Below are 16,542 nucleotides of genomic sequence, written 5' to 3'. Positions count from 1 at the left end.
CCATGTTGACATTTGTCAGTAAAGTGTTCTGTTATTTAAGGAGTTAGCAAAGTTGTTATCAAGCTATTATTATATTCTGGTTGTTTTATTCAAGAACCAGAATATCTAGTATGGATTAACTGATTGTTAGGATAAAAATTTAGTTTGAAAATAAAGTAGAGTGAAACATAGATAGTGAAATGTAACAAAAAATAAGATAACGGAAAATTAACCCCAGAAGTGACAATTACAATTCCTTGAGCAACTGGTATTTCAGTCTTTGAAAATGATATGTTTTCAAGTATGGCACTTGCTTTCCTTACTTATACAATACATTATCATATTATTTTCTTTAAAAATATTATTTTCAAAAATTGTCATCTTTGCAATGAATCTAAATCTACTTTAAACTTATTCTTTTTTTGAATTTAAGTAAAACCAAAAATATCCATGTTAACATTTTTAATAATATTTTACTCATTTTCAAATTGAAAATAATGCTTTTAGTCAAATTTTGTTACATACATTTTATTTCCCTTATATTCCTTTACATTGTAAAAGTCATTGTTATAACTTTTTGTTTATACCCTTCAACAATATATTTGTCAACAATAAATTTATAGCATTGTTATTGATTTGTATGTTTAATTTTTATTCTTTTTTATTGTACTTATTCTGAAATTAAATAAAGCTTGTTTTTTATTTTTATTTAATATTAATCCATTACCACATAGATATCGTGGGTCAAGTGTAGATTTGTCTTCTGGTTTGTAGTGAGTGAATGCAAACTTTTATCTGTATAGGTGATTGATTTATCATCTGCATAAATGATGGGACCACCCTATAATAAACCATTCTACAGTTCATTTATACCAATTGGAAATAAAGTAGGACTGAAAATTGTGCTGTGTGAGATATCTAGTTCCTCTGAAAGAAACTAAAATCTGTTCTAATTTTACGTCTTAACACTTATGATGTCTTTAACCCTTTATACATTTTCTGTTATGTTAGTAAGCAAGACCCAAACCTATTAAGTGCAGTATTTGTAATTCCAACAGCTCTTAATTTCTCTCTAATAATAATAGTAAAATTTACACAATCAAGGGCTTTAATTAGATAAAAAGTGCAAAAAGTATTCTTTCTCCATTCTCTAAACATTTCATAATCTTTTTTTACATGAAAAGAGATTAATGTTTTGTTTGTAAATTTTAATTTCTAAAACCATGCTGCTCATTTGTTATATTTATTTAAATGATAATAATCTCTCAAACATGATCGTTAAATTATTTTGGAAATGATGTCAGAATATTGACTGCTCTTTAATTACTAAATTTAATTAACCTAAAAAAAATTCATCCTAACTAACAACAACATTGTAATTCATCCTTAGCAAGAATGTCTTTTAATTAAAATTAATAAAAAGAAATCAAAGAAACTTCAAGTTTTAGTTAAACAAAAAATGAGGTATAACAAAGTATTTTGAATGGAAATGGAAAGTACAATAGTAAAAATAAATGTAAGCAACTATCACATGATATTAATAGACATTAAAAATGCTTACCTGGATTTTGATTTCTTTGTATGTAACCAGTTATTATTCATTTGTTGATAAAATTGCATGAATGCCTAGAAAATATTGTAAAATCTACATATCTTTTTCAAAAAGAAATATGGCTATAAGTGAATTCTGCAGTCCTACTGCAGAATTTATTGTTCGCTATTAAAGAATTAATGACACTGCATTAGTAGCAAGTTCAGCTGTCTTAAAATATGATTAAAGAAAAATAACATTATCTATTAGAATTCAAAGAATATTTTATTACTGAGGTGATAGAGTTGCAACGTTTGAGAAATGTAAGAAATACACATTAAAAGCACATTAGCACAAAGAAAAAGATCCTTTATGCTACAAACACATGTGGTTATCTGACAAATTAGAAAAAAAAAATTTACAAATGTTGTACTTAATGGTAGTGAAGTGAATGTAACTGTAGATCATACAGAACTTTATTTATCTATTTGTCTGGTCTACTATAACAGACTGTCAAGATACACAACTGTTTTAGTGGAAATTTTCGTTTTGTTCTCATAATTTTTTCTATTCCAATGAAGTTGTGAAACTATGTGTGTACCTGATTGTCATAATTAAAATATATAGTTCACTGCAAAATGTTTCCTTCATTAACAACCCAAATAGAAATATTTTTAAAACACAGTTGTTGCTGTAATTAATCCAACTATTGGAAATACTTAAAACTTCTAAAATATACCTAAAAACATATAAAACTTCTTAAATATACCTAAAAAAAACCTATGAAGATATGGAACGTTGAAATCCTACTACTGAGAAAATGAGGAAAAAGTCAAGTTAATTATGCTAAATTTTCCATAGTACTCTGAAATAAATTAAAATTTTCTAATATAACATAGAAAAGAATAAAGATTTTAAAATAACAATTTTATTGTCAAACTCAATTTTTTCCATTGTGTGATTTTGAAGATATAACTCATCAGAGACAAAGTTTTTCTTTTGATAGATGATATAGCTAAGTTTGAAGATCATATTAGGCATGACCTTCAAACGTATTCTTTTCCTATTCCAGTGAAGTTGTGAAACTATGTTTGTACCTGATTGTCATAATTAATATGTATAGTTCTCTGCAAAAAATTGACTGAAATTTAGTAATTAAGGGTTAGTTAATTTAGGAATTATAGCATTTGATTTTCTTACTGTAATATTCGGTAGAAAGTAGAATGTTTTCCTTTTTTTTAAATGTAATGACATCATTTATGTATTTTTGGCTGAATGAGATTACACCTCATTGAATTACTTTTTTGATGTCAGCTGCTTTGGATGTCTATTCAGAAATTAGTGTGTGGAATTTGGGGTAATTTTTCAGAATATTAGAAAAGGTTTTATACAATCAATTAATTTTAGCTTATATATACAAGGCATATTCATAAAGTAAGGGCTGTCAGCTTATATTTAAATATTAGCGGGTCTGAACACAGTTTCATGCATGCAAGGCCATCTATCGGCTATGTACGAAGCCTCTGCAGTTATTTTTATTCAGTAGTCGTTTGCCTGCTGGTGAATGCAGATTGCAATGTCTGTGACACTAGTTTCTTCCGTCAATTGTGAAGTGCACACTGTGATTCAATTTTTGTGTGCAAAAGGATCTTCAGCAGCTGAAATTCATTGGGAGTTATGCCAAGTGTATGGACCTACACTAATGAGTGAAGGAAAGGCTAGACAGTGGTGTCGAGACTTTAAAAATGGCCGCACAAATGTGTATGACGAAGAGCAGAGTGGCAGGCCCAGTATTCAGACTGACAAAATTTTTGAACAAGTGAACTGAAAACTGCGATGTGATCAACGATTGACAGTTAGTGCTCTGGCCAATGAATTTCTTGATAGAGGTGTTGGACGCACCTCTATCTACACGATTGTCGCTGAAAAGCTTGGATATCACAAATTGTGTCCAAGGTGGGTATCGAAAATGATCACGGCAACACAAAGAGCAAAGAATGTGCAGTGGATGAGCGTTTTTGGACCACTATTAACAAGATGGAGATGATTTGTTTTTCCACATTGTTATGGGTAACGAGACTTGGATAACCTATACCAATGCAGAATCGAAACACAGTCAGCGCAGTGGTGCCATTCAAGTTCCTTATAACCAAAAATGTTTAAGCAATCTCCATACTTGAATTGAAAAATGTTGGCTACTGTTTTTTGGGATGAAAAGGGCGTCATTTTGGTTGATTACATGGAACATGAATTAACAGTTACAGCTGACGTGTACTGTGAAATGCTCACCAAACTGAGACGTGCGATCCAAAATTGACGATGCGGGAAACTGTTGTCCAGCATAAACACAACAACGTCCTTCATGACAATGCGCGTCCGCATACTGCTGCTACCTTAACCAAGAAGAGGATTCAAGATTTTCATTGGGAATTTTTTGACCACCCTCCATATAGTCCTGACCTTGCACCTAGCGACTACTTCCTCTTCTTGCATTTGAAAAAGTGGCTTGGTGGATAATGGTTTGAAAATGATGAGGAACTCAAGATTGCCATTATTAACTACTTCAATTCCCAGGCGGCAAACTTCTATGCAGAGGGGTTAAAGAAATTGGTGCAGCGTTACGAAAAGTGCTTATAACTGAATGGCAATTATGTGGAAAGGTGAAGTAGATATGTAGTAAACTAAACCTGTAACTAAAAACCTTTTCTCACAAATTAATTTTTCTTTAATGACTAAATGGCCCTTACTTTATGAATGTAGCTTATATTAATTGCAATTAATTATCTGCAAAAATTAATAATTTGTCTGAATGAGAAAATATTGACTTTTCTGAATTAATTGATGTGCAGTACTGTTTGTTTAGAGATTTATAGGTGCTACAATTAATAATTTAAATAATGAGAGTTCAGCTTACCAACGATTAATTATATCATGTTTAAATCTGTTCAAGTGCTTTCAGAACTTCGTCCATCCTCAGGAATATCCACTTGATTAATTATAAAAACTTTATATCATTTAAAATGAGATAAAATAAAATAAACTAAAATTTTATATCCAGAAGAATTGATTTTCTTATTATTAAAAGGATAATAATTTTAATATTAAAAGTATAGTAACAGTCATAAGTAAAAGTAAAAACATGTCTTGGCAGTAAAAGAATTTCAATTGTTATAAATTATAATTACATAACAGTTGAGTATCTTTTACTGGCGGGACATGTTTTTACTTTTACTTATGACTGTTACTATACTTTTAGTACTAAAATTATTATACTTTTAATAATATGACAATCAATTGTTCTGGATATAAAATTTTAGTTTATTTTATTTTATCTCATTTTAAATGAATAGTTATATAAAGTTTTTATAATTAATCAAGTGGATATTCCTGAGGATGGACGAAGGTCCGAAAACGCTTAAATAAATTTAAACATTTTATAATTGTTGGTAAACTGAACTCTCATTTTTTATATAGAAAATACCAACGGTGTCGTGTTAAAAAAAATTAATTAATAATTTGTTTCTTTTCTCTGATTCTAATCTGAATTTTTCCTAAAAATAAAAAAAAAAATATTTAGTTTTGTTGTATTACTTTCTTTTTTTTATTCCATTTAACCTTGTAGATCTGATTTAAATTTAGTCAGGTACATAGTAATCATGAAAAGGTAATGAAATTACATAGGGTTTGTTGACCATATTAACAGTCTGTTAAAAAATTTATGCTTTACTCAACAGTTAATTAGTGAATTAAATTTTTAACATTTTTTACTGTGTTTAGTTAGTTAGCTTTGCAATAGTATCTATAGCTCTACAATAATTGTAATACTTAGTATGGCGATATTGGTTAGCTTCTGTAGTATTCTTTGACAGTTTATATTACTTATTTGAGTTATTTTTTTAGGTTCTGTTAACAAACAAACTGGATGGTGATATTAACATGAGTTATACTGGAGTTGTTTCACCTCTTTTTGTTTCCTACATTACTTTAATGCTTATGTCATTTAGTGCTAAAGGTGGAAATAAGTGTAAGTAGAATTTCTTTATTTACTTATTCTTTTATAATTACCAGCTTTTCAGATTTCCCCAGAATATTTCAGAAAGTCTTATTACTATTTACCAAAAACTGTATTCAACATGGTGATGTTATTTTAATTCACTGTTTCTACTATTAATGCTGGTTATATGTATATATTAATATATTTAAATTAAAATTTTGTAGTCCATATTTCCTCTCTATGTAAATTCTAGCTAATTATATAATATAAACTTTTTCAACCACTCCACAAAGTACACAATTAAAGAACATTCTTACCTTACCTTTTTTTTTTTTTTTTTCATTAAAGCGTTTTGGGGCGTAAGTCCATCTTTACTAATGTTTCTTTAATTTTTTTATTTTTTACATTTACACATTAGAATACATGTGATACATTAAAATTTATAGAACAAATATTTGTTCAGTCAATAAAATTCTTTTTTTTAAAGTTTAAAATGTAAATTCGTATTCTGTAAGAGTACAGTACTGTATTAACATGTTTTAGGAAATTTTAAATATTATAACGTTTTAAATTAAAAAAAAAAATTTATTGACTGAACAAATATTTGTTATATAAAATTTAACATATCATATGTATTCTAATATGTAAATGAAAAAAAGAAAAAAATTAAAAAAAAAACATTACTGAAGATGGGCTTATGCCCAAAAGCGCTTTAATGAAAAAAAAGTAAGGTAAGAATGTTCTTTAATTCTGTACTTTGTGGAGTGGCTGAATAAGTTTATATTATATATATATATGTATGTATACATTGTCTATGTATTAGGGCTATCCAGAAAATAACCCAAGTTTTAAACATATCATGTAAGAAGTTTGGGGAAATGTTTTGGTGTGATATATGTTTTAAAACAGATGGTCTAATGTTCATGATAAAGAGGAAAGTGAACTGCTGATTATCATGAACAATGAGTTGATTTAGAAGATGATAAGATGGTTTAAGGTAACTGGTGATTCTCCATTACAGAGCTATCTCATGTAGTTCCTCAGATCATTTACATCTGACCTAAGCTACAGTAATAAGCCAGGCCTTGTTGGGATGCCACTGATGTAAATGCCTCGGTAGACATTACATAAGTGAATTTATGACTCGCCCTTCGTCTTCACTGTAGGCTTCTTTCAGACATCTTGATTGTCCTACTTCATTGCACTCTGAACTACCTAACTAAGTTCGTAGAAGCTCGAAACCTGCGCCTAGTTCTACACTTTGATTGAGCTACTATCGAGGTAAATTCAATAACATTCCACAAGAAATGTTGTTCAGAACAACAAAATTTATTTGTAGTTCCCTTAGTGAACTCCACTTCAGTTCAATTCCCTAGTTTGATTACAACTATGGACTCCAGTCTGGTGTACCAGGGAGAGGAGGATGGACCTCCTACTCCCACTCAGCTCCATTGCAAAGTCCCGCGTGACATTTACTTTATCACATAAACTACCATCGTCGACGTGGTGCTACACTCCATGGCTGTATGGGAATCCATGCCCTCGGCAGTGCAGTCATCATCCCACCGACAGTGATGCTTGCTCATTCATTAATTGCCCTTGTCAAAACGATGCTACATGTCAAGGCTGTATGAGTGACCATACCCTCAACAATGCAGTCGTCATTTCACTAACAGCAAACATAATAATAATAATCACCATAACTTGTTCTAACTAACCATGGCTCGATGCTGACACGCCTACCTTCGGCCAGTCAATTGTCCAGGCAGTCCCTGGCCCACCCGGGGTATTACTCTATTTATACCCCCTCAGCCATTCTGCACAGTATGAGGAATCTGAGGAAACCAGCCACTATAGTCCATTGTCTGTGAGCCTTCCAGTTGACCCGCAGATCAAGACAGGAATTTACTCTCTTCAGCTCTTTAACAACTCTGGTACATTCAGCCTTGTACCGAGGACAAACATAAAGAACATGGTCCACAGTGTCATAGACCCTACAGTCTGAGCACAAGTCCAAATCAGCCAGACCAAACCTAGCCAAACTCAGCCTAAAGGCACCATGTCATGAAAGAAATTGTGGTATATACCGATTGGGGGAAACCCACCTAATTGCTTGCAGCTCCCTAACATCTGGAAATATATCATGCTTATATCAACCAGTAGAAGAATCATTCCACCTAACTTGACAAGAGTCAAAACCTTGATCTTCAATCTCTCGCATTTGCCCAGAAGTAAGAAGGCCTTCCTTCTTAGAAATATACAGCTTGCTACATTCCATAGCTAGAATGTCAATGGGATTTATGCTGGAGATTACAGAGACTGCCTCTCGAGACAGTTCTGTAGCCTCAACAACAGCTAACAATATAAGATGCTGGGCTCACAATAAAATGTCCCTATAACATTGGAATTGTAAACGATGAGCCCAGATGGATGCAGCATACAACATTATGACCTCACAGACACCTTTATAAAGAATACTCATGGTATGAAAATTCAACCTCCAATCGGGATGGATGACTACAAACACCAAAGAAAGCATCTATGGCCATCCTTGTGACAAACTGAAGGTACTTCCTGAATTGAATCCTCTCATCAAGAATTACACGCAGATATTTCTGAACGGTAACATACCTAATTGGAAGGCCGTTCATCACGACCCACGCGTGACGGATCGCAGCTAGACAACCTTTAAGAAACATCATAGTAGTTTTCTCTGCACTGAAAACCATCTTATGCTGAAGACTCCACAACCTTAGTACTTTACGTGCCTGAGTCACTCTGAGTTCTGAGTCACTCTCAGTACTCAGAGACAGTCTCCCTGATCAAGGGAAACTCAGTACATGAGTTTCCCTTGACCAGCAGCAACCCATCGTTGGCATAAGCCACGATGTGGCAGCCACTGGGCATCCGCAACCCCATTTGAGGGTCAAATTCAATGATCCAGTCGATGGGATCTAAAACATTGTCCTGTGGACAGCCTTTAGACAGGATCTTTCCTACTTCAAAATCGCCGTCACGGACAACAGTTCTGTTGCTGAAATAACTTAAGAGAGTCTCAATCTCATTTTGTGTGCAACCATGCTACTGCAGCTGAAACAAGGCAGAGGGCCACCACAAGTTATTGAAGGCCTCGGATATGTCCAAAAAGATGCAGAGTACGTATTTGCACTCGCTGGTTGAAATCAAATTCATTACCCTAAAAATAGCATCCTCTGTGCCCTTGCCAGGGTCAAAACCATACTGGTCATCCATTAGCGAATGATTAGAAGTCAGCCTACTATTAATGCGGAGGTACAAGACCTTCTCGAAAACTTTACCTACAACAGGCAAGTGCGTCAGAGGCCGGTAAGAAGAATTTACAGTGGGGTCCTTGTTGCCACCTTTGATGAGCAGTTTCAATCCAGCTTGCTGGGAAATATCCAGCAAAAAGCATCCTATTAAAAATCCTAGTTAGGGGACCAAGAATCACTGGCAACATGCGAACAAGGAGTTCCACTGTGATACAATCATATCCAGGGGTCTTTATTCCTAACCAGGCTACAAATAACTTGGCGGACTTCCACCTCAGTAATCTCAGAAGACTAATTCTCAGAACGAAGACCTACAACTTCCCTTCAGACTTGTTGATGATAAGAGGTTTCACCATCCTCAGTATCATCTGGAAGCAGATCATTCATCAGAAGATTGAGGACACGGTCTTTGTCTATTACAACGCCATCTTGGGTTGAGAGAGCCGAAAAAAGAATGTCTTTTTTTCTAACCAAAAACCCTATAAACAACACCCCATGGGTCCTTATTTCCCTGCTCTTGTACAAAAGAGCGCCAGGAATCCCACTTAGAAGCCCTAACTGTATCAAAATACTCGGACCTTTTCCAACAATAGTCCGCAAGCAAGGTACACTCAGAATCACCTTCACGCTGTGCAGTTCTCTTAAGCCAGCGCACAGTCTGCTTTATCGTGGTTAAGTCCCAAGTCCATCATCTAGCTACTCTCTCTCGACCTGTACCTCTTGGGATAGATTGGTCAGCGGCTTCAACTACCACAGGAGAAAAATCCTCTGCCAGGAGAAAAATCCGAGGACCTGGCAGAGGAATATTGGTCTAATGGGAACTCATCCAGCCTTTGAGCAAAGACCCAAAGCCTGGCCACAAGAATATTAGAAAACTTAGGCCAATCCCTGTGCAGACAGCACCCCTGCTGAACAGGGACGTTCACTCTGTAGACATTGCACAGCCCCCTACCAAATCAAAAACTATTAGTCTATGGTCGCTCGTGCAATCATTGACTACAGACCAGTTCTGAACCCTACCAGGGACATCCTTACCAATGGTAACATTGATGTTGGTACCACGGAAGGCTGGAAGACCTTCCGTGGTATTTTTGCCAGCAACATTGAAAACATCAGAATTATGCTGCATGATGAAACCTTCATTCAGTTCTCTGCCATTGTCCATCATTCCACTGTGCCAAACAGGCAGTTTGGCATTTGCATCAGCACCTATAAGAATCAGACAACCTACTACCAGCGTAACAATTCTATTCCATTTTTCCAATACTGGGATAGATTTTCCAGTACTGGGATCTCTGTACTGCAGGTACAAACTAACAACAACTAGGTCCTAACCATCCACAGCAAGCTTGACAATGATGTGATGCATGTTAGAAGCTTACCGTTTGAAGATGCCATCTAAAGACTTCCTGCACAGAACAGTAGATTACTGTCACCAATGAAAAACTTCTTCCAACCTGGGAAACCTGACAGATCACCCTTGACCATGTACGGGTGTTGTAGAAGAACAACATCGGGACTCTTTTTCGACAACCTCACCTAACTTAACTTTTAACTTTGACAGCATTGGCACCCTGGGTATTTACTTGATCGAACCTAACCATCTGGAGGGTTGAAATAAATTTCAACTGCTCTTAAGTAGCAACTGCATTCCTTACTATTAACTGAGTGCCTATGACTTTTGTGTAACCTTTTACAGTTCACATAAGTCCTCCTTCTTTTGCAGACAGTTGTCACACTTGTGGCCCTCCGCACAACGCACGCAGACCGATGCATACTTACAGAATTTGGCCCTATGGCCGAAACAACAACACTTGAAGCACTGCTGTACATCAAGGTATTCTTTGATGCCACAGGATAGAAAATTATGAAAATCGTACTTTGGAAATGAACTTTTGGTGGAGACCAGCACCTAACTCAAAAACTCTGTGATACTGTGGGGCATCACGTTTGCCGGTTTTGAAGATTAACATGCACTGATCCTTGAACAAAGCCTCATCCAAGTTGGTGTTCTGCTCTCTAATGAGAGACAGCACATCCTCGTTAGAGAGGCTTTGGTCAGTGTAATACATGATGACATGGGGCCTACATTTCCACTTCCGATCGACTTTCACCTACAACTTCTTGACCGCAGGAGACTCCATGATGACCCGGACAGTCTCCTTATTATCAGCAACAACTACCAGCCCCTTGCTGATCTCCTTGATGTCCTTGATATCATTGATCTTGAGCTCCTTCTGGTTGTCACAAAGAGCAGCCGGGAAGTCTCATTTTAACTCTTTGTTCATGGTTTTCGAGTCCTCTGCCTTATTAACAAAAATGACCTCCGGCTTCTTGCCCATCTTGCTGGCTTCCCGCTTGGATTTAGGGACATCAGCATACCGCCTGGGCTGTGCTGGGGCTGGACCACTTTCTGAAGCACATTTTCTTCCTTGGGCTTGGAAGCCAAAGTCTCAAACCCTTCTGCCACAGCAGAGACGGCTTCCTGAAGTTTTTCTAGCCAAGGAAGAATAGTCTTCCTCGCACCAGAGCCATTGCTTTTGGAGAGCTCTAGAAACCTAACCAGGTAGTACAGGTCATCCTGGGCTTGACCAGCGGGGCAAAACGGCGAGGTGTGCCCTTCGCACACTTGAAAGCCTCAACTACTGGGTTTGAAACCTGGGTGGATGTCCCTATATCCGTATCCAATGCCTCTGTGTTGAGAAGGTTGATGGTAAAGGCTCCGGCCTCCTCTTCTGCCTGGACTTTGACACTACCTCTTGAAAACCTGCTTTTGCCATGGCTGGAAAACCTACCTGCTCATGGATCTAGAAATTCTCGCTGTTTTCCTCCTACCAAACAACTGGGCAAGCCCAGTGATGTGACAACTGCCCGCAGCGAGTGACCTTACATGTTCTCCTTTCACACTTCATATTTCTTAGCCTCTTCTGGATTAGTTATAATAATACACAGATTACGTCCTCATTCTGAAAAGAGCACAAGTAGGACTAGCAGGGAGTATTCCCTTACTTGTTATGGGGGCTTACAACCAGAAGTCATTGCCACCTCTTCACCACGATGACAGGGTTATGCATCACAGAAGTCTGTACCTTATACACTGCAATTGAGAAGCAAGTAATGAATCTACAAATGATGCTACACAGTAGCTGCAGTATGCAGTCAGTAAGCTTTGAAACTATCGGAAGGTACACAGGCAACCTGACTTAAGCTACAATTCATCATATTTTAAGCATAAATTTGCTTCATTGTTCATATAAAATAATTCTTTATGACCTGACATTGCAAAAAGTTTTGTTTAGGTAGCTTGAAAGGAAATAATGTATGCAAATGATAAACACTACACAACAATAAACAAAATTTTTTTGATTTACATGGATTATAGATTTTTCTTTAATATAGAAAGAACACATTCATGTAAGTCTTAAAGATAAAAAGTTCAAAGAAAACACTTGTGCAAATGACACTCTTAACTTCATTAATGTGGAGAAGTGTGGAACTTGAAACTAAGAAACATAAGATTGTTTGGCTTATACTAGTTATGTAACTGTAGTGAGGAACTCAATTTTAACAGGTCACTGATGAGAATATATTAGAATACAAACATATGTAGTATCATTTATAATGTAAGTTATAAATTATATTGTAAATATGGTAATAACTACATGGAACATAATTAAAAGATCCATTAAATGCATTTATCAATCAAAGGTTTTATAACTTAGGAATGGTTGCATTATTTCAAACTTTTTGACCTATTATAATTAAATTATTATTGAAAAATCAAATTAAATTTTTCCTCTTATTTTCAGGGTGGTTTGGAATTCGAAAAGACTTTTCACAGTTCCTGTTAAGTGTATGTCCATTTCTTCAAGAATATGCAAATATTGCATATTCAGCTGGAAGAACTGCTGATCAAAATGAAAGAGGAAATGGCACTCAGCAGTCGATAGTAAAAGAGAAAAATCATAAAAAAAGTGATCTTTCAAAGCCTGTTGTTCCTGTTGTGTCAATAGAAATGCCAGATTAATTTTGTTGGTATAATTTTCATTTTTCTATTTTGTTAATGATGTTTGAATGAAATTTATACTGTTAAAATTTTTTTTAATTATTGTGTGATTCTGCCTAAAATTTATAATGCTATTATTGTTGGAGACAATGCTCAAAATTTTGTATCTGATGAGTTGCAAATACATATTTTTGGTTTTGGACAACCACAGAAAGGTTTTTCTTTTTTTATATATACAGTTTTTGGCGTAATATCATAATAATTGCAGATGTTAAAGAAGCTTGAGTGAAAAACAGTTGTGTTGATGCACCTCTTGACTATTACAAATTATGTGTTAAAAAAAGCGAGTAGTCAATGGGCTTTAAGTACTAGTTAGGCAGCGCATATACAGAAGGTATCATGAATTCTCCTGAGACTTTCATAACCTATTCTACTCATGAAAATAATGGAAAAAGTTCATATAAACATTTGTTGTAAAATTCTTTGTTTGCGAGCTCGGCTAATGAAAGTGTTGAAAATTGCCTTCCACCATTTCATAAGGATTTACTTCTGCTCATGTATGCTCATTGCATAAGTTGTTGACACCATCTTGAGTGTAAAAAGTATTACCTCAGTAATTTTTATGTATTTACTTTTATTTTACAGTTGTGTAATTTCCAGTTTTTTTTTTAAATTTATTTGACAGTAAAGTTTGTTTTTACAAATTTTTTATGGTACCAAAAAATAATTTTGTTTTTGTTCACATTAAGTAAGTACTTTTCTGACAAATGTAGTAATGTACAGTTTCTAAATAAAATTAGAATTTTTCTTTGCTTTATTCAACTTATCTTAACACCATTCTATTCAGAATTAAATTCTCTATAAGTTTTGTATAAAAATTTTATGTGATTATTATCCATTTAACAATGTTATTGTATGTCAAATATAAAAAACAGGGGTTTTTACCCCAGATTTCTCAAAAACCACTGCAGATATGGCTCTGGGATCTATTTAATTCGATTTTTCAGGTCAAAAACTGTAAGAAATCACTAATTCTGCCACTTTTTAACGTCCTAAAAATTTCAGTAATCATCTCAATAGGAAAGCTGAAATCCAAGGAAAATCTTTCACCATCTGTAACTTGGAAATGAAGCATTTTAGGACATATGTTTATATAATTTTTTTCTATTATTTTCATGAGTAGGATAGATTATGAAAGTCCTGGGAGAACTTCATGATACAATCTGTATGTATACATAATTCGTGATATGGACATATTAAATTGTACATTGTGTTTGTATTATAATATGTATTAAGTTGTCTTAATACAGTTTATATGTATATAGGCTTAACTAACTTTTGGTATAACTGTTAGTTATATATTTTGTATATTATGAGTGAAAGTGAAATGAAATATTTTATATAAATAATTTATTTATATTGTATTTGATTGAATGATATTAGCATCCTTTTTCCTGATAACCCTTTTGATGCCACTATTTATTATACCAGTATGCCTGTTAATTATAGAGGGTGGTCCTCATTGATGTGAATTTTTTGGACATTTACTAAAACAATTATAAAACTTATTATATTTACTAAGAATTAAATTTTTTATGTGGTTGTATTTCTAAACCCTTTGATCTGTAAGATTTAACATTTTAAATATTCAGGTGTACAGAGGTTAACCGCACTTACGGCCCAGCCAAAAAATATTTTTTTTTTTTTTTTACGTTTCACATGCATAGCAAAGCATATGTACAGTAATGTTTATATGCAATTTTTAGCTAATACATGTTCACAAAAACAATAACATTTTGTAAATGATTAAATTTTTTTATTTCATTTTAATGTTAGGCCTCTAGATTCATTTATTGATCTAAACTTATTTTGCGTTAATACTATCCATATGAAAAACTATGTTTATGAACTTTTTACATATATTTATTGATATTTTATAGCATTATATAACAGTTTGTACATGATTTTATTATTTTATCTTGTTTTACTATTGATAAGTTCATTTATTTATGTAAATTGATTTTGTGTTAACAATTCACATACAACAAACACTGTATATGATACATTTACTCATTTGTGTTAGAAATTTAGAATAGAACAACATTCAAAGTTTTCATCAGATAAGACATAAAACACATGTTTTTGAAGATTAATTGCTTCTCTGTAGAAGGAATTAATGTAAAACAATGTTATTGAGAATTATAAAAGTATAAGAATGTAAAGAAGAGTGTGTACTGTACAGAGTATTTATTTTTTACGGCAGACCCTGATACGACTTACCATCTCAAAGTAATCTCGGTAGTGGTGCCAAGTGTTAGTTGTACCTGCTGTAGTGGATTTTTAAATATAAATCTTATTAACTTTGGTGTAATATGCTGTTTTAAATTTTTAAATTATCAAATGAAAACACTAGAATAAAATTACTTATTTCACATAAATTTGTTTTACTAAAGCCAGTACAATTTGGTTCCATAACCTCAATATCATCATAAAAATTTTAGGTTTTAAATTATTAACGAAATCTGTTGACAATAGAATGTAGAACTAATGAATACAGTAATTTTAGACCTATAAGTTGCTTGGTAAAGCTACATTTGAAATGATAAATAAATACACAAGCATTCTGATCAAAGGGTTATGTAAATACGTCAGTAATATTATTTTAAGATCTTCTGTTACTGAATTTTACTTTATAATATTTTACACCATTCTATTAAAAATTTCATCAGGAACACAAATTTTAATGTTTCATGACTTAACACAAAATCCAGAGGAACCTGTTTGTTGATATGGCTTATCAATATCTCATTACATTCTTCAAACTAAAAGCTATTGCATAGCAATAATGTTTTGAAAAATTAAAAAAATAAATAAAGTAGAAGATAGACTAAAATTATATCCTCAGTTTAAAAATATATATATATATATGTAGACCCTGCTATAAAATTTCTGCTCTGTACCCAAAAGAAATCCAAAACTTACACTTAACATAAGCAGAATATGACAAATATAACTAGGATATAATATTCAAACATATATAAACAAAACTTATTATGCAAACTGCTTCTACTATGGCATGAAAACGAGGTAAAAAGAGAGCAGTAATAAATTTGTTTAGTCTTAAATATTTTTTAACTCTTGTTTTAAAATAATATTAGAAAATAATAAAATTTAAACTAATTTTTTAGATGTTCTTCAAACTGGACATGAGTATTTTTTATTTACTTGCATCAATAATGTCTTTTAGATGTTGGTATCAACATGAAAAGGGTTTAAAAATGTCCAATTTATGCCTTAAATTGGTAGTTATACTTTTATATTTATGATATAGAAGTTTGCACCTTAAGCAAATCTTTCCTAATTGGTTATTTATTTATTTTTTAAATGTACAGGTTATTATATTTAGTTGATATGTTTTTTATTTCATTTTCTACTATGTCTTGGCGCCATTATAATGATTCAGTAGTTTATTATAAGTCTTATAAGTTGCTCATTTATATTTTTTTCCCTCTTCTGACCATGTTCTTGGTTAGCTATGTGTCCATCCAACCTGCTCCTGATTCTGTAGGAGTTTGGCACTACCTCAATCCTAGGAGTTATAGACGATTCTAGTGCTTTCTAGACTTTGTACAATATTTGTTATTATTGATTAAGAATTAAGCCAGGGTTTACGGTAAGATTATAAACTATCCCAATCTAATCTGTTAGGTAGTTTTTCTTTCTCACTATCCCCTGTTTTCAT

At 33.3% G+C, this 16,542-nt stretch overlaps 1 protein-coding gene across 4 annotated transcripts in view; it reads left to right on the top strand.

Annotated features, from left to right (window-relative positions):
- Positions 1 to 16,542, top strand: part of LOC142323505 (transmembrane protein 185A) — a 62,707-nt gene that overhangs the window by 32,941 nt on the left and 13,224 nt on the right. For 2 of the 4 annotated variants that reach the window (XM_075363244.1, XM_075363248.1), the window contains exons 5-6: positions 5,411 to 5,534; positions 12,604 to 16,005. In XM_075363244.1, the coding sequence (XP_075219359.1) occupies positions 5,411 to 5,534; positions 12,604 to 12,821 (342 nt within the window). In that variant the 3' untranslated portion in view covers positions 12,822 to 16,005. Of the gene's footprint in view, positions 1 to 5,410; positions 5,535 to 12,603; positions 16,006 to 16,542 lie in introns of those variants that run through there. The other 2 variants (XM_075363247.1, XM_075363246.1) reach the window with 2 other exon arrangements.

Source organism: Lycorma delicatula, chromosome 4 (genome assembly GCF_047948215.1).
Source record: "Lycorma delicatula isolate Av1 chromosome 4, ASM4794821v1, whole genome shotgun sequence".
NCBI classification, from domain to species: Eukaryota; Metazoa; Arthropoda; class Insecta; order Hemiptera; family Fulgoridae; genus Lycorma; species Lycorma delicatula.
The sequence above is the reverse complement of the archived record's forward strand: the minus strand, read 5'-3'. Positions and strand labels throughout refer to the sequence as shown.